This window comes from Notolabrus celidotus, chromosome 10 (genome assembly GCF_009762535.1).
Source record: "Notolabrus celidotus isolate fNotCel1 chromosome 10, fNotCel1.pri, whole genome shotgun sequence".
Classification (NCBI taxonomy): Eukaryota; Metazoa; Chordata; class Actinopteri; order Labriformes; family Labridae; genus Notolabrus; species Notolabrus celidotus.
The window spans coordinates 25,023,449-25,047,802 of record NC_048281.1 but is presented as its reverse complement, the minus strand read 5'-3'; the positions used below and the strand labels follow the sequence as shown (position 1 = coordinate 25,047,802).

Below are 24,354 nucleotides of genomic sequence, written 5' to 3'. Positions count from 1 at the left end.
CCTGTTTCTACTAAAACAGTTAAACCTCATCCTGCCGAATCACCGCTAGACCTCACACGCAGGGGCGCTGTAGTGGGGGGAAAAGTGGGAATGACTACCTAGGGCCCAAGTGGGGAGGGGGGGCCCTTAATGGCCTAAAATAAAATGTGTTTTCTACTACACTTCAATTTTGTTGTGTTATAACTGCAATAAGATAACTAAAATTGTCTGAATAAATAAACAAACACTCAGAATTCCTGACAAGTAATTCTTTCCGGCTCCGTGAGATGAGCGTCTCATGCCTAAAGTGGCTAATGGTCATATTTTCATAGCATCAAGTGTGGCTGAATCTGATTGGAAGTTAAATGTAGGTTTTTACAATTTCATTTGACTTCATGAGGTTAGATTATACCAAATAATACCCCCTTGTTGTTATTCAACAAGTGACTTGGCTTCAAATAATGTTGTTTAAAGAGGTGGACAATCTGAAGGTCAATATTATGCAGTTACATTTGGAGAAATTTGAAAAAAAAAAAATATTGATATGTTACTTAGATTTAAGTCAGTTAACCAGGATAGTTTTAAGCATATATTTTTGTTTAATGCAAATAAAACAGTATTATGGCAGCAATGTTGTATTTGAAGAGTTCATTTGCAAAAACAGATGAATCCGTTTTTATAAATATTCAAAAAACACATTTCTTTTTTATATAGATTCCTAATAAAGTTACATTTTTAGGATTTCTCTGATTAGTAAAGTTATTTCAAAGCCACCCAACCTCAGTTGATGAATCAGAATCAGAATCAGAATCAGAATCAGCTTTATTGGCCAGGTATGCTTGAACACACAAGGAATTTGACTTGGTCAACTGTGCTCTCTTTGTACAAGGCATAAGAATAAGACATACAAATAAAAATAAAAATATAATAACAATAACATCAGCTATAAATACAAAATAACAACAAATAGGCATGACTAATATGTACAGGCTAAAATAATATGATAATAGTGCAGTGGTGAGTAGCAGAGGTAGTTGTTACATTTAAAAAAATAGTAGTTAAATAATATTAAATAGAAATATGAAATTCTGGTTGGAGAATTGTTGCATTGTATATTTACATGTATATTTACAGAGTATTGATCCTACAGATATGACACTGAAGAAACTGTTCTTATGGCGGGTTGTTTTGGCGCACAGTGATCTGTAGCACCTGCCAGGAGAGGAGTTTGAAGATCATACCAAAAGCTAGTATTTGAAAACATGTGTTTTTTGAAACATTTTTTTTTACTTTTTCAAAAGTGAGTTAACTGTTTTTGCAAATTAACTCTTCATTTTGCAGGGTTGGCTGTGGTGATGGGGACCACTGATATTCTTTTCAGGGGGTGGGGGCAGAAGTCCTGGCGACGCCCATGCTCACGCGGGCAGGTATCTCAGTTCAAATCTGACTCATCCAGAAGAAACCGTTACAAATGTTAACCGACACTTTAAAACCGTTTTAAACCAGAATATCACCTAATTTACAGAAAAGCAGTATAACATATCCTAATCCCGCTTCAGCTGTTACAGAGAGTAATGACGGAGGTTTCACTTTTAGTCATCTTTAGTGCTTTTAATTATTTGTTACCAATTGAAGCGGATTCAACGTGATGTGGGGCGTTTCCTTTCGGACACCGTCACACACGGAACAGCCTATCCCAGAGGATCAACCGTCACACACTGGAAATGCCTCCTTACTTGTAACTTGTAGCTAACGACAGGCTGCAAATAATTACAATGGGTTGTATCGGTAGCTAGCTTCTTCTTTAACCCACCATGTAAGCTGTCTTTCCACGGAAGGTTGTTGACTCGTGACTGAGCGCCGTAGGACGGTACAGGAAGAAGCCAGTGCTCCGAACAACGACAAGAGAAGACGTACTAAGATTGAGGGTACGTCCGAGCACTCGCCCTACAGTGCAGAAGTCCGGGTTACCAGACCTGTTTACCACAGCGGTTTAACCGTTAAACGCCTACACATGCCGGCGCCTACGCCCGGATCGACACCCTGAAGGCAGCGAGAGAAGGAGGGAGGGAGGCAGCTCCAGGGTCCCCGACACACAGCCGAGGAGAGGCATCGCTGAAATGAGATGAGGCTCAGAAATGGTACTGTGGCCACTGCGATTATTTTCTTCACGTCTTTCCTCAGCCTGTCCTGGTACACAGCGTGGCAGAATGGCAAAGGTAGGTTGAATATTCCTGTCATAAAGGGTCTCGCACATATTTAAAGTGTCAAGCGACGGGTATGAGGCCTGGTTAACAACCGGCTGGCAGCAGGCTTATACGTGGGTCCAGCAGGTGTTACTGTGGAACTTACCCCCCATCCTGTTTCCAACCAGCAGATTGGTCCCAAAAGGCAACGAGACAGTAATTTAGAAATTCATTGTTTGGAAGATCGTCCAAAATCCAACATGGGCTCCATGAGTGTCGATATACAGCACAACAACACTGAGACGTTTAGATATATGTATAACAGATGAATACCTTTGATTAATGACACAACTGTCTTTCTAAATTAATCAATGTAACATGCCACTACAGCAGACTTTGATGTCAATGGGCAGGGGCTTCAAACTGATTTCAGCTCAGGGGCCACATACAGCCCCAGTTGATCTGAAGTGGTACCAGTAAAATCATAACATAATAACCTATAAATAATGAAAACTCCAAATGTTTCCCTTGTTTTAGTGCAAAAAAAAGTACAAGTATATTCTGAAAATGTTCACATTTAATGAACTGTCTTTCTACAAAAACAGCTGTTGTATTTTTTGCCATGATGAGTCTCATAGTGGGGCAGAATATTTTACTCTTTAAGGACTGAAACCTGCTGCGAACACACCAAACACACAGGTTACCCATTCACCTGACACAGAGTGTAATGTTTACATCAAAAGAACAGATAGATTATAATAATGAAGAAGGTAAAGTTGACTATTTTAGACCCCTCAGCTCCAGCAGGAACAGTGTGCTTGCTGGACAGTGTTGTATGGAAGGGTGTAGTGCTAGTGTTAGTAGTTAGTGGATCATCTTATAGTGCTCTAAAAAGACTTTATGAATCTCAACCGGATTATGCAAACAGCAAGTCATCTATTTTCTCACTTTGAGAAATAAAGTGCTGTTCAGGTGCGCTCAGTCAGCACTATGATTTTACAAATTTAAAATAGTAGTTACTTTCCTTGAAAAATTGCAGTTAATGTCTTCTCTGTCATTTTTTCACTTTAGAAAGTCGTTCCCACGGGCCGCATGTTTGACACCTCTGGTTTAGGGGATAGTTTTTTACCTAAACATTGGTTTTCTATATTCTTTTGGATCAGTTGTTGGCCAACATGGGCTCCATGAGTGTCGATATACAGCACAAAAACACAGACGTTTAGATATGTGTAGAACAGCTGAATACCTTTGATTAAGGACACAACTGTCTTTCTAGATTAATCAATGTAACATGCCACTAAAGCAGACTTGTATGTGCTGCATTCTAAACGGAAACAAATCGATAAATGTACTCACTGTAGCTGTGACAAGAGAGCAGGAAATATCTGGGGGCTTGGGCCACAGTCAAGTCTCAGACAGGTTGCAGAACTGGTTGTGTAACCACACAAATGCTTAAATGAATGCAAACCATTTTCATAGATGTCTTATATCACCCTGTAGTTCTATACGACTTGTAGAACTGTCCTCTAGCACCAAGGTGGTGAATCCCAACACAGCTGTGATTATCTTTTGCACCCACGCTGCAGCCTTGATGGAATCACAGCTGTGCTTACAGTCAGTACAAAGGTCTTTATCTTGTGTGATATTTATTTTGTGACATTACTCTCCTTAAAGCTAGCATTATCTGTAGTTTGACAGCTTAGTAGTTCTTCAGTGAGTTTCTGACCCCTCATCACTGCTCAGTTTCCAACGGGCCTCAATCAGTTACGAATACGTTTTTGTTTTTACATCCCCATTAGTCTCAAAACAGCACACAGCACAGTTTGAAACGTCTCCACAACTGCACTATTCAGTACCTTTCCGCCCTCCCTGCAAAAAAATTCATCATGAGAACGTTAAACACATTTTACATATCCTGTACAACATCTGGGCTCCAGCATATTGCACAAGTGTGGCTGTGTTTGAGTAGCACGCAAAGGCCCAGTGCTTACATACTTGCTAGGGTTAACTCAATCCACGAGGGAGGAGCTATGGGTCTTAGTGACTATTATCAGCAGAGTGTAAATAATTGCAGCCTTTAGATAGATTCCAAGCCAAGGCTTCATGTTGTGATTACCATAGAGCTTATCAGCTTGATGAAATATTTCGCTGTTAAAGGAGTCCACCACATAGACAGACAGAGACTAGTCAACAGTTTGATGAAACTGGCCTTGTGATAAGCAGAGGTCAAGTGTTGATATCCTCTGTATTGTCACTGTGGCACCTGTTAATACAGGTCAGGAGGCTTGTAGTCAGAACAGCGGGGGCACAAATTCAACAGGAGTTTTCTATTAGCCAGAAAAAACTACATTTTTCTATCTGTTCTAAAAGCAGATGATGATATATGCAACTTTTGAACCATTCAATCAAAAATAAGGAGTGATATTTGTTGTCTGATATTTATAAGAGATAAAAATGTCCAATTTTAAATCCATTATCACCTTCATTTGTGACAAATATCAGGATCCATTGGATATTTTTGTAATACCCGCAGGCGTTTTGATAGTCATAGTGGGTTAAGCACAGTTGACACTAATAACATTAATATTGCTTCTGTTCTTTGGGAATGTCCCAGTGGGCCTTCAGTGTGTCAGTGAGCCAACCTTCCTTATACCAAGTCCCTAAAACTGAAGCAAAAGTGGGATTCAACCACTTCACTTTTATTATTCATGTGTGGTTCACCAATGCAACTTGTAAAAATGTTCCCAGTGAAAAAGTCTGATGAGTAAAAAGAAACACTAAAGCTGCTGTAAAAAGCTGCTGGCCCATATGGTGGCAGAGGAGGCTCGTCACACAGCATTAAAAAGAGTCTCGTGCTAATAAACCAAACATGAGCAAATGAAGAAACTAGGGGTTTTCCTGAGCCGATCTAAAAGATTGGCATCAGAGCTGATCAGGGCATATTTAAGTGGATCAGTGTCAACTAATGTAAAGCAGCTCAAAAACAAATCCTTCTTTAACTCTACTCTACCTCAACCTGCTACCGTTGAAATGACATCCAGGCTGCTTTACGTGAAATTGGCTCCATAAGTAAAAATGAAACTGTGAAACTTATCATGTGGTACTGATCCTTGACCTTTCTGACATCTGTGTTGCAAAGATAAACGGATAAACAGATTTGCTTAAATCTAACTACAAATCAGTTTCCTCGTCTATTAATAGCTTTTTTAAGAAAGCTTTCAACTTAGCATCTTAGCGTTCAGCATTTTAGTTTTAGGTCTCCATCTATTCAGTTTTAGAGGACTTCATACCAAAAGAACATGATTTCAATCCCAAAAGAAACCTTCTCAATCTTGCTTACTGCCACGTAAACCACACAGTTTCCATTTTACTAGACATGCATCATAAAGAGATGTGTTGTAAATACAGTAACACTCCATAATATCATAAACAACAAAAGGATTTTATGATATTATGGAAGTTTCTCAGGGTAGTGCCAGCATTCAGTCAAAGGAGAATAGATAACATTTCTAAACTGAAACTAAAATGAACATAATTTTTTTTGCTATTTTTCAAACATTGACAGTTTTTGGTAGTTTACGAGCATCTTCAGTCTATTGTTGGGCTGGTGGCTTTGGCAGTTTCTGTTTTTGTCCTTACATGCAACCAGTTTGGTTCTGCAGTATTCGTGGTATTAAAGAATGCACTTATTTACCTGATAGTGTAATGTTTATTTACAGCATTTCTTTCTCAAATTTTAATGAGAAAGATGACGGGCCGGCTGTGGCTCAGCTGGAAGGGTCGGTCGTCTATCAATTGGAAGGTTGGCGGTTTGATCCCAGACCCTTCAGTCACATGCTCAAGTGTCCTTGGGCAAGACCAAGCAGCAACCTCCGGCCGCAAGCATGAAGCCAATGCGGAAGTGTTAAAAACTGAAGTTAATCGAGGATCCGCTTGAGGCTGGCTCCGGAAGTAGCGGAAACCACATACACACAAATTCAAAAAAGCTGATCTTTACAGCAGAAATAAACATGTTTACAGCCTGGTGCAAAATACAAGTGTAGTCTGGATAGCTCACTTCTCGATCGGCACACACCGTACGGGGGGTGAATTTTTTCATAACGCTTCAATTTCGAAGATTTTAAGATTACAAGTTTACTAGCTTTACGGGCTGATTCGATTGACAGGCGGGAACACTGTAGCTGTTGGCTAGGAGACTCAAAGCCCGCCTCTTTACCTCACACTAGCTCAACAGCGGTTACATTGAGTTCAGCATTTCCAATATGGCTACTGCTGATGATTGGATTCACAACAGTGCTTCAGAAACAGATGGGTGACGTCTCGGACGCTACGTCTATTATTTATACAGTCAATGGGCAAGACACTGAGACCCCAAAACTCCAAGACCTCAAATTGTTCCTGCTGTTTTTCAGCGGTGTGTGAATGTGTATGAATGAGATCAGCTAATACTGATGGTCCCTTATTATATAGCATCTACCATCTGTGAGTGAATGTTGTGTGAATGGGTGAAAGTGACGAGTAGTGTAAAAGCGCTTTGGGTCAGAAAGACTAGAAAAGAGATATAAGTACAAGTCTATTTTTCATGTAATGTTAAAAGTATTTACTGTATTTTATTTTCTTGCATCGCATCAAGCAATAGAATCAAACCAGGAAGTCTTTTGTCCAATAGAATTATACTTTAGTATACACCACAAAATATGTCCAACGTTGATGTTCCAGGGAGTAGAAGGGTAGTAGTTCTTTATCACCTTGTTGTAGTAAATCATACAATATGGATTTCTACCATACAGTCTAGCCATTAGCTCCTATGAAGCCCACTGACCCGAACAGCTCTCTTTCTTTGCTGAAAACTTGCATTCTTTATGCACAACACTAAGCTGTCACTGTAAGTCCACTAGCAGGGGGAGGGGAACAAATAAAAGAGGTGCAGTTAGGTATGGACACTTAAAGCGTACTTCAAATGCTCCAGTGATTTATTTTTTTTAATCCAAGAGAGCTGAAACTGAATATTTATTGGAACACTATTTCAGTCAGGACGCAGAAAACTCTGATTTTTTTTTTGGCTTTACTTAAATCAGTCACATCACAAGATTTGAACATGTATTTATCTGTGTGCTGCATGTGCTCCTCATTTTTCACAGTGTGTCCTTTCTGGTGTTAACAGGAGATGTTTTAATACAGCATCTCTTTCAGGTTTTTTTCTCCAACATACGAGCCTCTTTTGTATCCTGTTCATCATTCCTCCCTGTGGTTATAGATGGCTCCTCCGCTTGATGCTGCCCAGCGTGGGTGTTTTCAGAGTGTACTTGGCTACAGGCAAATTTAGTTGTTCTGAAAATGAAAATTCTCAAACCTTCTCTTGTAGTCGTCGTACACATTTGAGAGTTGAACATTTGTGTTTTGGCTCCCGGCTATATTCATGATTAGATTATTTCTATCAAAAGGACACTGTTTAGTTTGAGGGACGTGTTGAAGTGGAGAGGTTATCTTGGGCGACATTTTTTATTCTTTATTTTTTTTAGCCTAACCCTTCGCTTCCTACAGCCTGTCTTGTTCCTGGTCACTCGACTGCTGTGAATGAGAGCTGTGCGCCAGTCAGCTGTCCAAACACTCCATGTTGAATGACTCTCCAGAATGTGTACCTCTCTGTCAGAGTCGGCCTCGTCTCCCAGGGAGAGACTGCTCTCTAGTATCTCAGTGGTTAGATCTCCAAAAGCTTCAACGCTATTGACAAGCTGGATGGATGTAAATAAAAATGTTTGAGTTAAGGCTGTAAAAAAAATGATCCAGTAATATAGTATTTTATTACAGATGCCCTGATTTGCCACAAACATGGAACTGGTGCTCTCAACAAGCTTTGTGCCATGATGAGTCCTTGTATTTGGCTTATTAATGATAGTAAAGTGTGATTTTTTTTTTGTTGTACACATTAACCCTTCTGTTATGTTGCGGGTCAAATTGACCCTTTTTAAAGTCTAGTTTAGGCAATATATGCCTTCCAAACCAGCTAAATGCAGCATAGAAATCTGGGCAGCATGTGACAGAAGGGGTGTCGTGTTAATTTGTCAACATCACTTCCTAAAAAAAAAAGATTCAAAATGTAAAATAAAATAAACAAAATCAATGTCATGTAAAACTATTGTATTTATATTTAGGGCTTTCCTATGTACATTAGAAAAAGTTTTAACATTAATTTTAATGAAAAACGAGTGAGTTATCCCCATTGAACCATGATCTGAGAAGTAGAGAACACCAATGGACTAAATATTGATTTAAATGGTTAGTAATGGAGTTAAAAATTATATTAAAAAAATGTGTATTGGGATTTTTTGGGGTTCTGACGCTTTTGGATAATTAAATATGCCCCGGGTCAAAATGACCCAGGAACATTATTGCTGTCCCAGAGAAGCAAACATAACCAGAGGGTTAAAACGCAAGAAGCAGATTAAAAAGCTACAGTCTCAAACAAACTTGATAAAAACGACACAGTCTATTTGATGATAAAGATCACTTGTGATGACAGCAAACATGCTTAGTAATCCTGTTATACAGAAGTACTACTGGCGCCACATAATATAATTAGAAATTGTTTTAAAAATGATTTTTTTTGCAGTGTACATGATTTTCTCTCTCCTTCAGACATGGTTATAGTAACCAAAGCCAGGCTCTGATTCTGGAAGATTTTGAATCAGTTACACATGAATACACTTTACATGTCTTCTTCTTTCAAACCTTAAACATGCTGCACTACACATTTTTTAAAATAATGATACATTCCTAATTACAGGATAGTGTTCAGATTATTGTGTGCGCCGCAGCAGAGTACCTCACATGATCCCATGTGATCCAACAGGGAAGCAGACGAAAATCAAAGGAGACTGGTGGTGCAACAACCTGCTGTAGTAATGCTTTGCAGTAAGGAAAGACTAAAGCAGAGGGCTTAACTAGTCTGAATAAGAAAAGGGCCGGGAGACATAGTCAGTGCAGGGAGTGTAGTCTTCTGTAAGAAGTAGGGGTGAGATTTCAACTTAACAGTAATATGCTAGCAAGCAGAAATCCAAAGGGCTTTAATGTTTACTGTCGCTTGACTCCAGCATTAGCGGCTCTGTTTTCATGTTGACTCCTTTCTGATTGGCTGTGGTGTTTCCACTCAAGATTAACTGACTTTATCATCCAGATTATTCATTCTAACTATTAGAATTGTATTCATTCAGAGGTGTATTATCAGGGCGGGTCACAAGCAGTTTTCAGGTCAAGATTTATTTGAATAGATGGCCTTGGAACAATGCTATTTACACAATATAGTAAGATGAGGGAGTGACAGAGTCATCACAAGCAGACACTTATTCAAACAGACACAAATATTATTCAAAAACCAGGAAGAACAACCCATGAAGGAAATACTGTGTCAAAGTTCAGTTAGTTTATACAGTACATCACTGTAGTGAAGTGGCTCCTCCAGTTTAGAGTTGGTATGACAAACTTTTATAGAGAAGCTAAACTGTGATCTGACGTCATCATTGTTCACTGTAAACTTAGCTAACGATGTGTCTTAACAGCTTACCAGTCCCTCCAGGTTTTTTTGTGTGATTGTTGCGGCCCAAAAAGCCTGATTTTGCAACAGCTTTTTGAAAAAAATTGCACTGAAAGTTGCAACTTTTAAAAAAGCTTTTTTCCCCAATAACATCTCAGGGGCAAGTAACTATGCTAAATTATTGGCAGTTGTTTTTAGAAAAAATTCCTGATGTAGGTCAGGAATGGTGACCAAGCTAACACTGTGCCCCTCAAATAATAACTCAGCCTGTCACAGAAAGGCATCACTTTTATTTCTAAAGATTAGACGCACAGCGAGGGAAACATCAATTCTTAATGTCCAGCGGTCCTCTACTAAAGTTTTCGTTTCATCATCGTCTCGTCCACAAAATCAAAACGTGTGATCAGTAGCTTATTAATACTAAAAGGGTATTTGAGTATCTATGAATAACAACGTTGACACCGTCACTTGTCTTGCCTGCTGTGCTCGCTTTTCACCCATTCTCCCAGCGTGCTTTGCTGTTCAAAAGTGCCAATAGTTGCGATCGCGATATCGCAACTTCCTGGAGGGACTGGCTTGCTGTACGTAACAATGGCAATACATAAAATTGTGTTGGTGCTTTCCATGTGTAAGTCATCATTATCCCTAGCTTTCATACTTAGATAAGTGGTGTAGTGATGACAATGTGACACATGTCTTCAGTGACATGTTGAAGGCCGCTGCGGTAAATGGTTTAATGGAAGCATGATTGGAAATCAAGTGTAGTAGAAATAATACTCTGAATTGAATGCTCTCTTTTCTTTTCTTTAGGCAGAGAAAATGTTATTTTCTGAAAAAATAAATCCAGTTTTTGATTTTACAAATGATGTTAGATAATTGCAACACATGTTTGTATAACCCTGACTCCGAAAATGTTGACTACAGTGTAAAATGTTGGTAAACACAAAATGTAGTCTGCAAATCATTTCAACTCCATGTTTAATTGAAATTAGTGCAAAGACAAAATATTAAGTGCACCACTTAAGTTAATTTGCTAGATAAGGCGCCTGATGTACAGAGGTTACAGTCCTCCTTGCACTGGTCATACAACAAATTCCTAGTCCAGCATCATTTGGTGCATGTCATTCCCTCGATCTCACCCCACTGTCTCTCGCAAGTCGTCCCTTCAAAATAAAGGCAAAAAGCCTCAAACATAGTCTTTAAAAAACAGACAATTAATATTATTTTATGAAAAATATATCTTCATTTTAAATTTGATGCCAGCAACACACTCAAGACAGCGGAAACAGGGCAAAAAACACTGTAAAAGCTGTAGAAAAAAAACACTTGGATGGACATCTCCCAGTAACACGATATACGGGGTATAAAAAGGGCATTGCTGTGAGGCTGAGTCTCCCAGAAGAAGAGATGGGAAGATGTTCACTGGAGAATCTTGGAAAGTCCCTGCAACCAAAGAGACAAAACCAATACTGGATGGCCCTGGTGTTCTGGTCCTCAGGCAGCACTTCATTAAAAATAGACATGCCTCTGTAGTGAAAATCACTGCATGGGCTCAAAATCACTCCCCAAAAACCACTGTCTGTGAACACAATTCATTACGGCATCCTCAGGTTAGAACTGTTCCAGGCAAAGAGGAAACCATTCACATCTGTGATCCAGAAATGCCAGAGACATCTCTGGGCCCAGGGCCGCTTTAGATGGACTGAGGCGAATTAGACGACTGTCTCGTGGTCTGATGAATCGCAATTTGACATTCTTTTTGGAAATCATGGACGCTGCATCCACTGCCATGAAGAGGAGAGGGAACATCTGGCTTGTTATCAGAGCACAGTTCAAAAGACAGCATCCTTGATTGTATGGGGTGCCGTTTCCACCAAGCGGTTCAGTTCAGTTCGTCTCGGTATGGCACGCATTTTGTGGCATTTCCATTGACTAAAACCGAGACAGGTCCCCAATTTACCGAGCTGTAGCGTCCCACTTTTTGGTACCCTTCTGTTGGGGTGCCAGAGATACCGATCTGACCCCAGAAGGTGGAGCTAGAAACACTGCAGTCCGTTGATTGGTCAAAAGAATTGTCACTTCCCATGTGACACCGGTAATAAAGAACAACACCGCCATGTTTAAATCTCTAGTGGACTTCGGGAAGATTTTTTTTGGGGGGGGGAAATGGCGTCAAGAAACAGCGTTCCATGGTCAACCACCGAGGTGCAGACTCTCCTTGCGTTTTTCTTCTTTGTTGCATTTATTAGCGGGGTACACTGTGTTGCGCTGCCATGACGTCACGCTATTACGTAGCTGACGCGGCTATCGGCATCCGTCTTACACGCCGCCCACCAAGTAGGGCATGTCTGGCTGTGGAAACACAAACAGGATCAGGCGTTACCGATCCGACCCGGGCGTTACCAGACAGCTTGGTGGAAACGAGCCATAAGAGTTCATGGCATGGCATTAGTGCTTCACAATATATACAGGCCCCTGTCCCTACTTATTTAAAAAAAGGTGTTGCTACAATTCCATTTAAAATGTTCATATACTTTTAATAAATCAAAACACTTTTCAGTTTCAACATTTGAGATGTAGTCCTTGCACTATTTTCTATAAAATATAGGGTTTACATGATTTGCAAACCATCAAAATCTGTATTTTTATCAACATTATGCAAAGTATTCAAACTTCTACAAAATTGGTGATGTGTTTTGATGTTTCTGTAGTTATGAGCACCTCTAGTCTTTGATTTCTATTTGTAGTTTGATGCAGTTTGAAGTTGCTTATCCGTTTAGCAAATTTTACAACCAGTTCAACATCCGAGAACTTCCTTTTTGCAAATGTAACTTCCTCCGTTTCTAGCCTTGAGCCATGTGTTACCCTTCCTCTGTGTTAGAAGCCATGGTTTTCTTCCATCATCACATCATTCCAAACACAATAGGCCAAAAATAGCAGCGGTGATTGCAGAGGAGGAGGGTGTAAATGAGCAGGCAGATTAAGCAGGCTGGTAGGCCAGATATATGGTATATTAGTTGGGGGAAAAAGAGGGAGAATATGGACGGCACATTGTGGGTTCTCATTTATGTGTCTGTTTATGAGTGTGTCTACACTAAGTTGGTGTGCTTCGTGAGGCAGGGCAGTCTGCCAGACAAATCCTAAGTGGCCTGGAAGGAGGAAGAGAGCATAAAAGGCAGAGTATTAAAAGAGAGAGGATGAGAAAAGCCTGAGGTGGGTTGCATGTTGGCGAGAAAGGATGTAAGTGCTGACATGGCAGTGAGACTGAGGGATAAGTTCTTATTTCTGCATTTTGTACTGTGCATAGTCAAACACACACATACACACACACACACACACACACACACACACACACACACACACACACACACACACACACACACACACACACGCACATACACACACACTCCTTTATCCAAGACAGCCCTTATTCTGTCTAAACAGGAACAGGCGTCTTCAGCTGTTAGTGACTTAACAATGATTGTTTCCCTCCTCTTGCTTTGGCTCACTTCCTGTGTCCCACACAGCTATTCATTCATTAATTCATGCATGTTCCTTCTCTGCATCTGGACAGCATTCCCCTGACGTCGCACAGTTTCTACAAGATGGTGACTGTTGAGCTCAGTCGGCTCTCTGTCGATCGATCTGCGGCATCAGCTTTTCTGTACATACAGGAAACGTTGTGTACAACTCAGTTCGTATATGGGGATGTTTTCTGTCCTTCAGTTTAACCATACATATTTGTTTAGATAATAAGCCAAATGAAAGCGTAATTTAACATTAAATAAATCAGGTTGTAGTTCTTATAAAGTAATGACAGTATGGACTCAAAGGAAAAAAAAAAAATCCTCCCTGAAAGTGGCGTTTGGATCGGGGTCAAAAGAAGAGTGACAGTTCTGGCTGATGAAAGCCGTATATGAGCCAAGTGGAGCCAGAGCAGCGGCAATAAGGAGAGCAGGGGGGGCGGCACTCTGTTTGGTGCTGTCAGACAGCATGTGCCGCCACAAAGTGACACAGCAGACTGCAGGAGCTCAGCATGAGATACAGAACAGGGGAAACAATAAAGCCCATGGTGAGGAAGACAAATTAGGACTCTGAGTTGGCAATTTGCCAACAGGGTGCAATTATCTGTCACTTTAATCTGATGCTGCACTAGTATTTGACCCTGCAACCTTTTTACTTTAAAAGACAGTGAAAGGGTTGTAAGAGAAATGACAAAAAAAGGATATAAGTGTGCTTCTTTCAGCTTTTTTCAGCTTTTTCTTTGCAAACCAAGTGGGCAACCAGGGAGTATCACTCGCCTACTCATTGATCGATTTGCACTCCTCTTCAGGGAAATACCACAAAAAATCAATACTACAACTCTATGCATATGCAGAAATGCTCAAGGTGCGTTGTTGTGCCTGTTGTGCAGATGAGAGTTGCACAACTCAAACATTGAGGGACTGCTCACCAAAAGAGGTCACCTTCAAGAAAAAAAAAAAAAGACCTTTTTCTGTCCAAGTAATGTGTCATTGTACAAAACTGCTCCTCACTCCTCATTTGTTTTGTATCAGTTACAAGTCGGCCCGTGTTGGTGTTGGGTCACCTGTAAATGGTAACATTATAGCCAATTCTGTGTTCATTAAATTAATCCCTAGTTGATTTTTCCACCATCTGCCCTACTTAATAGATTACAGTCCGGTTAAATGCTTTGTGTTGCTCATAGCAGCTGCAGTGTAGAACCATGTGGTGAGCAGGTGCACCATTGAGAGTCCTCACACACGCATAATGCCTTTGGAAATGTTTTGCATGCACGTGTGTCCCAGTCCTATCCAGTCAATAAGAAAAGGCTCAATGACAGAGCGTCTCTTTGCAGTGATTCAACAAGTTGAAAGGTACACTGTGTAGAAGTGAGAATATTTAGCAATATGTAGCAGACAGATTAATCTAGATTGAAACGCTCACTTGCTTTCCCATACAATTGATGAAGCAACAGCTCTTCTTTCCAGGCAAACACAAGTATCGGACTAGGACTTGGTATCTGTATCTGCAGATACTCAAAATAAAAAAACTGGATCTGGCAATAGAAGCTGATTGGGACATTCCTTATCCAGGTGATTATACACTAATGTAAAGTTATATTTAGGGGCATTTTTGCCTTTATCTGATTGGACAGTTGAGGAGATACAGGAAATGTAGGGAGTAGAGAGTGGGGTAAGACATGCATCAAACGGTTGAGGCCGGAAGTCGAACCATAGACTGTATAATATAATGACGTAGTATCCGTGATGTTAACCATCTGTTTCTGAAGCGCTGTTTTCATACCCAAAAAATACCCAATTTCTAGCAAGTCAGTTCTCCAACACTGCTTCTTACTACACACTGCACCATTCATTTGATCTTTTCCTTTGTTTTGTTGCTGTCGCTGGTTAAACAGTTTATCACAATAACAGCTGTAGTGCTTTAAAGAGCTGTAGAGCGTACACAGAGACGGTCTGCAGAGGGTTCTTTGCTACTGTTGTTTAATGGTACTTCTGGCAAAGTGCCCCATTCATACTTTGAATATGATGCATTAAAAAGAGGGAGGACAGAGCATAAGTTGATATGAACACAGAATGCTATTTTGATGTCTGCAAACCAAGAGCTTTATTGATACGAATGCAAATTAGACACTAGACACCTGTGTGACACTGGAAGCCGCAAAAAGACACTCTAACTCTAGACACTTTAATATTAGGTCTATTTTGCATAATGTTCTCTGCTTTCACTGGAAGGTCACATCGCATGCTGCACCAGCTCTTCTGGAGCTCCTTGCTTTGCCTAACTTTTTTTTTTATTCAGGTCTTGCCAAACTGTGTGGTACATAAGTCTAGACACTTGGCAGGTAGAATACACAGTTGAAAGAAAAGTTCAATATTTTGTTACATATTTTATATGTGCTTTCTTTCTGAGAATAACATGACAAGATTGCAAGCACAGCATGTTGTAACTGGTTGTATTGGATACAAGCGGGTAGAACTGATGAAAAATTTTATCTTGAAATGCTAACTATTGAATCTCTAGAAACAAATGAACACTTGCAGAGCAGTTTGGCTCAGATCGATACATTGTATTCATAAAAAAACATGTCTGCCAAATGTCTTTAAATTACTACCAAGGTAAGAGATAAGATAAGATATTCCTTTATTCGCCCCACAACGTGGAAGTAGACTGTGCAAAACAGTATAATTGTATCATTGTAGACGTTCCTTATTTTACAAAAAAGAAACCCAAAAAAAACCTTATTTACTTTTGTGTATAGCCATTACACTGCTTGGCAGTACCTGCATTCAAATGGACTTAAAGCACTTTGTTACTCTTACTGATCTTGTTTCCTCTTGTCTAGATCTTTGCTTGTGTTGTTCTTGTTCTCGTATGTACGTCGCTTTAGATAAAAGCGTCTGCTAAATGACATTGTAACATTGTAACATTGTAAGTAAACAAGAGCCTATAAAATAGCAATTATTAAAAGTTATTAGCAATTAAAATTAAAGAAGTAAAATAAGCATATCTGAAGAATGTATATACACAACTAAATAAGTACAAACACGCGTTGGCCCGTACGGGGAACAACAAAAATCTCCATTTGTATTCAATCTGTTAGAATGGCAGCGGAAATCTTAGAAGGAGTAGCTCCATCATGATAAAACCAAAGTTCAAGATTGTTTCTTTTATGTTTGTTTTCTTGGTAACCAATATGAAGAGACACTTTTAGACCAAGCGGCAACCTCCGGTCTAAAAATATGAGTCAAATGCGCAAGTGTTAAAAACTGCAGTTCATCAAGGATCCGCTTCAGGCTGGCTCCGGAAGTACCGGAAACCACATACACACCCATTCAAAAAAGACGAGTGTAGTCTGGATAGCTCATTTCTCGATCGGCACACAGTGTACGGGGGGTGATTTTATTTCTAACGCAGCAATTTCTAAGATATTGAGATTGCGAGTCTTCCAATGAGAGGCAACGCTGACTTGATGGACAGGCGGGAACACTGTAGCTGTTGGCTAGGAGGCTCAAAGCCCGCCTCTTTACGTCACAATCGCTCGACAGCAGCAATATGGCTGCCGCCGCCGATTGGCCTCAAAACAGCGCTTCAGAAACAGATGGGTGACGTCAGGGATACTACGTCCATATTTTATACAGTCTATGTTTTAGACACATCTGAACAGCTGGCGTTCAAAAGTTCTTGTGAAATGTAGCTGAGCTTGTTTAATGACAAAGTAACCCAAAGGAATGAAAAATGTTTCCTGTATTAGCAGGAAGTTTTTGAGAGCTAACACCTGATCACAGAGGCGCAGGGTTGATTTGTTTAGCCATGAGGAAACAAAATGTTGAATTCGGCATTTAAAGTTCTGTTACTGACACGCTGTAACAGTGATCTTATCTCTATTCATTTCCAGGCATACATAATGTATGACTGTCTATTTGTAGCTGAGCAGTTTTTGTTTTTTTCTGTATAAACCATAAAAAAGAAAAATCTGTCAGAGCGTGGACATCTGCATAGCATGTATTGCAACTTTCTCTCCCTCACGCCAACATTAACTGCACAAGTCCCTCATCAGCAGTCACAAGCCTGCAGTCAGCAGCATGCATCAGCACAGGAGAGGCAGGTCAAGGACAAGATCACAGAGGGGGCTTTTGATGAGGTAATGGATTGACTGATAAAACTCTTAACACTCTGGTGAGTTCAGGGTTGGATTTCTGCAGAGTATTTCTCAGCGCTCGGATCTTCCTCGTTCTCTTTTAAACGGTGAAGTTCAGAGGTGATCGTTTGAAGATCCATAACACAAAGCTTGTGGCTTGTCATCTCTTCAGATTCATAAATGCTATTACCAAGGTCAGAGAGGGTAAGCACAGTGTCAAAGCAAATAAAGCTACACTCTGTTGTCACCGTGGATCAGTGAGAGCCTCTAAACATAGTCGTTAGAAGAGGTTTTAGTTTTACAGCGAGAGACAATAAACTACACGTTGAAAGTCTCTGCACATTTGGCTCCATAACTGATGTTCCTCTTTCCTGGGGAAATCTTCCTCTGAGGAGCTAATGTTTAAAGACTGATAGAAAGTGTAATGGTTGATGAAATTATACTTTTTCCCTTTCCCGAATTTCCATATGCCATCAGCTGTGCCAAATCTGATGTCTATTCTTTTGCCTTATATAGCACTTATGGGGGTAGTGTGGGCATTAAGAGGAACACATCTGTTTAATCAACCCATACCCAGAGTATATGCAGGGATACGAACTAGGGATGCACAATATTGTTTTTTTTTCTCTGATATCCGATATGCCGATATTTTACAACTCATTTAGCCAATTACCAATATTTTTTTCCCGCACACCTAATTGCAGAGATCATCAATTCTCTTCTGTATTGGAATTAGCGTACATTAAAAATAAAATAAGAGCAACACTTAATACTTAAAACTGCATATTTATTTATGACAATTGCTTTCAAACAAAATTCATACAAAAAGATACATCCTACTTAAAACTTGGATGATGTTCTCCCTGAGACAATCATAACAATACCCACAACCAAATTTGGCCTATTTCACATTTGACATAGTAAGTAAACATAACCTCTGTTCACAGGGAACATGTGAAAAGTGCAACTGTACAGCAATTAAACCCAAATCTAATAAAATGGTTTACTCTTTAACGGTAAATGTCAAGTCAAGTCAACTTTATTTATATAGCACATTTCAAAAACAACCGCAGTTGGCAAAAGTGCTGTACAAACTTAAAAAACACAGTCAATAAAAACAAATAGTAATTAAAATAGAACAGATGTTAAAAACATAATAGATAACACAAGAAAAAAGCCACAATGAATAAAAACAAAAATAATATGTTTGATGCCTCGCTCAATAGGTATTACAAGCCAGTATGAAGAGGTGTGTTTTAAGTAGAGATTTAAAATTTCTCAAGTGTCTGAGCATGCCTTATATCAGGAGGCAGACTGTTCCACAGCGTGGGAGCAGCCACCGCAAAGGCTCGGTCACCTCAAGTTTTGAGCCTCGTTCTCAGAACATCTAAAACCACCTGGTGCGTTGACCTGAAATTAGTCAGCTACATCTACCTTACAGACTGCTGCTTAAATTCAAATTTAACTTAAAACATGAGCCCAACATGTGTGAAGCAGCCCATTATTTTATCAGTTAATTATATCAGTGGATATCGGCGTGTTGGCCGATGTCCGATAGTTCATTTTTAAGCCAATATCGGCCAATACCGATAACGTGCCGATAATATCATGCATACCTAATACAAACATACATTCTAAATAGATTAGATGTGCAAAATGTGAAATAAAGAGTGGGTGATGAGGTTAAGATACAGGTTGGAGCAATCTTTCAAGCATAAGACAGAAGAGGAGAAGCTCTCTGGCTCAGTGGCTAAGCATAGCTGCTTAGCCCCTCCTTCACTACTCAAGAGCAGAGCAGAATAATGTGATTGTATGGATTTACTCCAGACCTCAGGTAGGTGTAATTGCTTAATGCTGTTTCTGTGCCAATTGAGTCATCTAGTGGCTGTATGCCAGGAGAGTAGTTCAAACAGCACACCTCAGGCCCATCACTAAAACTTTATCTGATTGCTGTTAGGGCGAAACATTTCTATTGTGGATGGAGCGAGTTTTTTTTGTGAAGTCAAGGACAGCTTTTGTTTGGAAGTAATTGAAGTTTATCATGAGCGACCTTTAGCTGAAATGTCAAGAGACTTTTGTAAACACTACCCATCATACACACAGCTCAGGTAATAAGAGCGGCATTTACTCATAAGAGAATGATATTACTCTAAACACGGACAAACCTGAAGATTCACCCTCTGATACGTGTTTGCATTGAAAACAGAGTGAAATAGAGCTGGAATCCACTCATGTTTTTATCTCTGTGGATTTCTATTAGTCTTTGTCTTTTTGCACAGTGAGAGTACAGGTGTGGTTTCTTCTCAACATGCAGGACTGATGTGAAGATGAAAGTGTGTTGTAGTTTGAAGCTGCCCTTTTCGTGAGCTTTTCGGGCCAAGTGACAGCATCTGTCCGTGTGTCTTAGAGATCAACATTCAGGAGGAACAGCATTGGGTCTGTGCGAAAGAGGAGCCGGGGCAGAGTGGACGGACAATAGTTCAGTCAGGAAGAGAGAGAGAGAGTGATGGAGAGGGGAAGATAAAGGGAGTTGGGGGTTTTGTTGTTGTGAAGGGCTCTCGGAAAGGGCACAATAAATCTCCCAGAAGAGGAAGATCAGAGACCGGCCAAATCCACAACCCCACCTAACGCACACACATCCTCACACAGGCACACACACATGTACTCACATATATAAATACACACCAGAGATGTTTTTTTGTAGGCCCTGCAACCTCATGAATCATGAAACCAATTCAAGTCCGTAGCGCTAACACCGACACAAAGGATGGACCTGAAATCATTCACTCATTCACGACTCTACTTCCTATATAAGGAGTTCAAACTAGAGGACTCTAGTGAGCCCATTATTAAATGAAATCCTCTTTTCTTTTGGGGAACTGTTGACCGTCTGTTATAGACTCCTTCTCATGATGTATAGTGGAATGTATTGTAGTGTCTCAAAGTCCTCAGTGTTCAAGTTGGAGTTCACTCTGTGTCACCAGAGATGAACCCAAGTTGAGCCTGAGTCAAGTCCCCATTCCCTCAGGGTGACTATTACACCTTAAGTTTTTGACTGTATGAACCTTGGCACTAAATGAGTGGACACATGATTCTGCTGCAGGTTTCTTATGAACTCAAAAATACCTTCAATCCACCTGGTTTTAATCAGAATGTTAACTAACCAAACATCTTGTATTCAGCGGTCCCTTTAGAGGCTACCATTACCGTTAGTTTTCTAACAGGGACATATTCAACAGTCTAAGTAACTTTGGCATCTCCCTTTTCTGAGTTCATTCTGGAAAGATATCTATTCTATCTAAAGATTGAGCTTGTCCTCATCTTCTCCTTGATGTTCTTTTTTATATTGAACATGTTACAGTGCTCTTGTTTGCAATTCCTGCAAAATCCTTGCATGCAAAATGGACAGTTTGTGGTGTCTCTTTGTCTTGGCAGGAAATGTAGCTAAACCATAGACTGCTTAATACATGGACACAGGCTGTTTTCAAAACGGCCTTCTACATACTACCTACTAATGTAGTAGGCAGTAGGTGCTGCCTACTACATACTGCGTTTGAATTTAGTCTGTAGTATGACTATTCTGTTCGATCTGTGTTGCAGCACGCTGGGCCAGACGTCACTGAATTTCCTGTTTCGGAAAGCGGAAGTAAACAACGGCCGAGCTAATAGAGAAACTACTTTAGAATCCTCTTCTGATTTAAAAAGTTAGGAAGTGGTTTATAAAAAAATAAATACGTCTGAGGCCCCCTCTCTAGTCAATGCTCTTGTCCAAGTACATGTCTGGGTCGTCAGTAGTTGAGCCCTAGGCCTGGACTTGAGTACTACAACACTGCCTTTCAATAGGAACAGAATGGAAATTTTTTCTTTACTAATAGGACTTTCCACTTGGTTATTTGCAATAAGGATAAAAAGTACAAAAAAGTACAAGCATATGACAAACCCTTTTTTTACATCAATGATATTGGATTAATACATAATTTCAGACTATATATTGTTACACACCCAATAACTGAAATTAGCTTTACTCATTAAGCACTTCCATGTTGTTTGTTTGTAAAAATAAAATAGTAAAACTGTGTTCCTAACTTTAAAAATATTTTCATTTAATAACTCTGAACAAGCTGCAAAGCTTTCCTACCATTTGGCTCATTTTATCCATCTATAATCTTAACCTAGCAACAGCTCCGCCCTTTTTTCATAGAATTCACAGCCTCAACTTTTGTTCCAACACCCACATCAACCACCAAACCTCTGTTTCCTGATAAGAGCTCACCAAGAGCAGTTTCCACCAACTGCTTCCCGGAAACTGCCCCTTCAGATACTTCAAAAAGTTGAACACCCACACGCACGTGTGTGTATGAACATGTAACTGGCAATGCCAACATATTCAAAGCTTTACCATTGTCCATGATATATAATCACATGACACTGCAGTAGTTCAGAGGTTTTAAGTACTGTAAATAACTTATAAATACCTGTTTAATCCCCTCACTTAGAATCTTGTCTTCATAACCCTACAGATGCAATACCCTTCCCTTCTTACGGCTCCGGTAAAGGTGTTGAAAAACGTCTAATTCAGACTGTCTTTATTGAGCAACCGAGGTGGTACTGTTGGAAACCGTATTTAGTATTTTAGTTATTGTAGACCCAAAATGCCGACCACATCATATATTTCATTTAAGCTTCAGTGCAGTAACCTGCCATTAGCTATGGCTGTAGCTCCAGTTTATTGACTACTGCCATTATGTTTTATTGCTCTACTACCTGGATGTAAACGAACACAGAGGGCAGATAAGATAAGATAAGATAAGAAAGTCCTTTACTCGTCCCACAACGGGGAAATTCAAGTGTCACAGTAGCAAGTAGATAGTGCAAAAAATATATATAAAGCAAACAAGAGCCTATAAAGTAACATTTATTAAAAAGTTATTAGCAATTCAATTCAAAATTAAAATTAAGGAGGTAAAAAATCAAAACATTTACAACATATATATGTAAATATATTTTATTGGTTATATAGTCGGACCAATGAAGAAGTCTGTCACTGAACAAGCTCCTTAGTGTTATTCTAGATGGTGTCTAGAAGCACAATAAAATGGAGATACAGTTGTTTGTAGGCTCTGTCTGGTAATGCTAATACATAACCACTTGACTGGGGCAATGCGTAAGCAGCACAGGTGTGTGGATGTTATTATCCAAGGAGGACTGAAGGCTGGTTTTGCTAGTTTAGCCAACATTAGCCACACATGGCAAACCAATTTGCCATAGTTTACCAGCAGACTCCTGCTTATAACTGTTTTCTGAGTGTTTTCTAACCTTGTTTACCAAGTCATTTCTGTTTAAATTACTTGGAAATGAGTCACTTTAGAACATCTGTATTTATACTGTTACACTAGATACAATGAGAGTCTAATTGATTAACTGTAGTGGCTTGCTTTCGCCAAACGAAACAAACACCTATAAGCCACTGAGGGGCTGCTTTACCAGGACTCAGTTGACGCGTCCTCCTCGCCAGGATGACTGAATGAAGTCTGATCGTGCATTGACATCAACAAGGGTTTATTTACACAGACAATATACGCTCAGCCGATCAATCCACACTTGCATTTACTACTTGTAGAATAAAGGCATAAAGCTATTGTAGACGATACGATGACAAACACAACGAAAACAGCCAACACGGTGACGATGACGAGACGTGACGACGGTCAAAAACTGGTAGGCCGCTCACTGATTGGGTCTTCTTCCCTATATGCTTTTTACACCTGGCTTGACACACCCGCCACCTAGTGTGCACACAAGTGCATCAAACAAATAAACAGTGCACACATAATATTGCAACACACACATATGGCTCTAACATTAACTATGAACATTCTGGTTATTCATACATGCCACTTAAGAAGGGGACAGTGTGATGAAATGTAAGCTGCAAAAGCTGTATTTAATTCCCTTGGTGGGTCAGTAGAAATTAACATTACACATAATATTTTACAGCAAAATCCAAACCAAACTGATCAACTTACAAGTCACAGTCATCTAACTTTTAGATCCTTATAGCATTAGATCTGACTAGAGGTCTGTTAAGCATTTTATGCCATGGCCAAGTGCATCACTTCCAGGGTTTAAAGTACAAGTGTCTTTAGGCAGACTATTGTTAATGATTGGAAATGTATGTATTGATAGTTGACACTATGTAACCCATCATCCTCTACTTTGTGTTTTATTTCTACAGAGAAGCTGATAGCATACCAGCGTGAGTTCCATGCCTTGAAAGAGCGCCTCCGTGTGGCAGAGCACAGAACGCTGCAGCGCTCGTCTGAGCTCAACAACATCCTCGAGCAGTTCAGACGTGCCATCGCCGAGACAAACAGCAGCAAAGATGCCCTCACCAACTTCTCAGGTAACTGCCATGTACAGACACAATAAAAGACGTATTAACCCTAAATGAGCTTTTATGACCAAATTCCCTCAGATCTGTATTCGGTCCGTCACCGATCCATCACTACACCAGATCTGATAGGTTTCTATTCTAGTCAATGTGTTATCTCTCTCTGGATCCGCTCAGTTTCATTAAGACTCTGATCTGGCAGGTTGGAGCCTTCTGTTTTTTGCCGGATGCCGGAGCATGATGCATAAATCTGCACAGAGCAGATCGTCCGGGACAGGAAGTCAGGCACCAAAACAAAAACTAAAACATCAGTTTAATTTTCAGAATAAAACACTCCGTATTATCGCCAGATCGTTTTTCACTTAACTACAACAACAAACTGTAACGATGAGCAGAGTCAGGGCTGGAGTCAACAGGTCAGAGGTTTTCAGAGGACGTTAAAGACAACATGGATGAGGAGTCGGATAATTGTTGATTCAGTGATTACCACAGGAAAACCTTGGTCACATGACTCCAGCTGTCCAGTGGTCCTGCTCTGGACAGCAGCCTTTCGAAGACGGACCAGACACGGATCTGGTGGAAGTCCCACGTTACTCTATTA

General features: G+C 40.0%; 1 protein-coding gene across 2 annotated transcripts in view; it reads left to right on the top strand.

Annotated features, from left to right (window-relative positions):
• Positions 1 to 1,428: 1,428 nt before the first annotated feature.
• The window catches only part of mgat4a (alpha-1,3-mannosyl-glycoprotein 4-beta-N-acetylglucosaminyltransferase A), a 46,838-nt gene continuing 23,912 nt past the window's right edge, over positions 1,429 to 24,354 (top strand). For both annotated transcript variants that reach the window (XM_034694686.1, XM_034694687.1), the window contains exons 1-2: positions 1,429 to 2,198; positions 23,598 to 23,765. In XM_034694686.1, the coding sequence (XP_034550577.1) occupies positions 2,105 to 2,198; positions 23,598 to 23,765 (262 nt within the window). In that variant the 5' untranslated portion in view covers positions 1,429 to 2,104. The remainder of the gene's footprint in view (positions 2,199 to 23,597; positions 23,766 to 24,354) is intronic.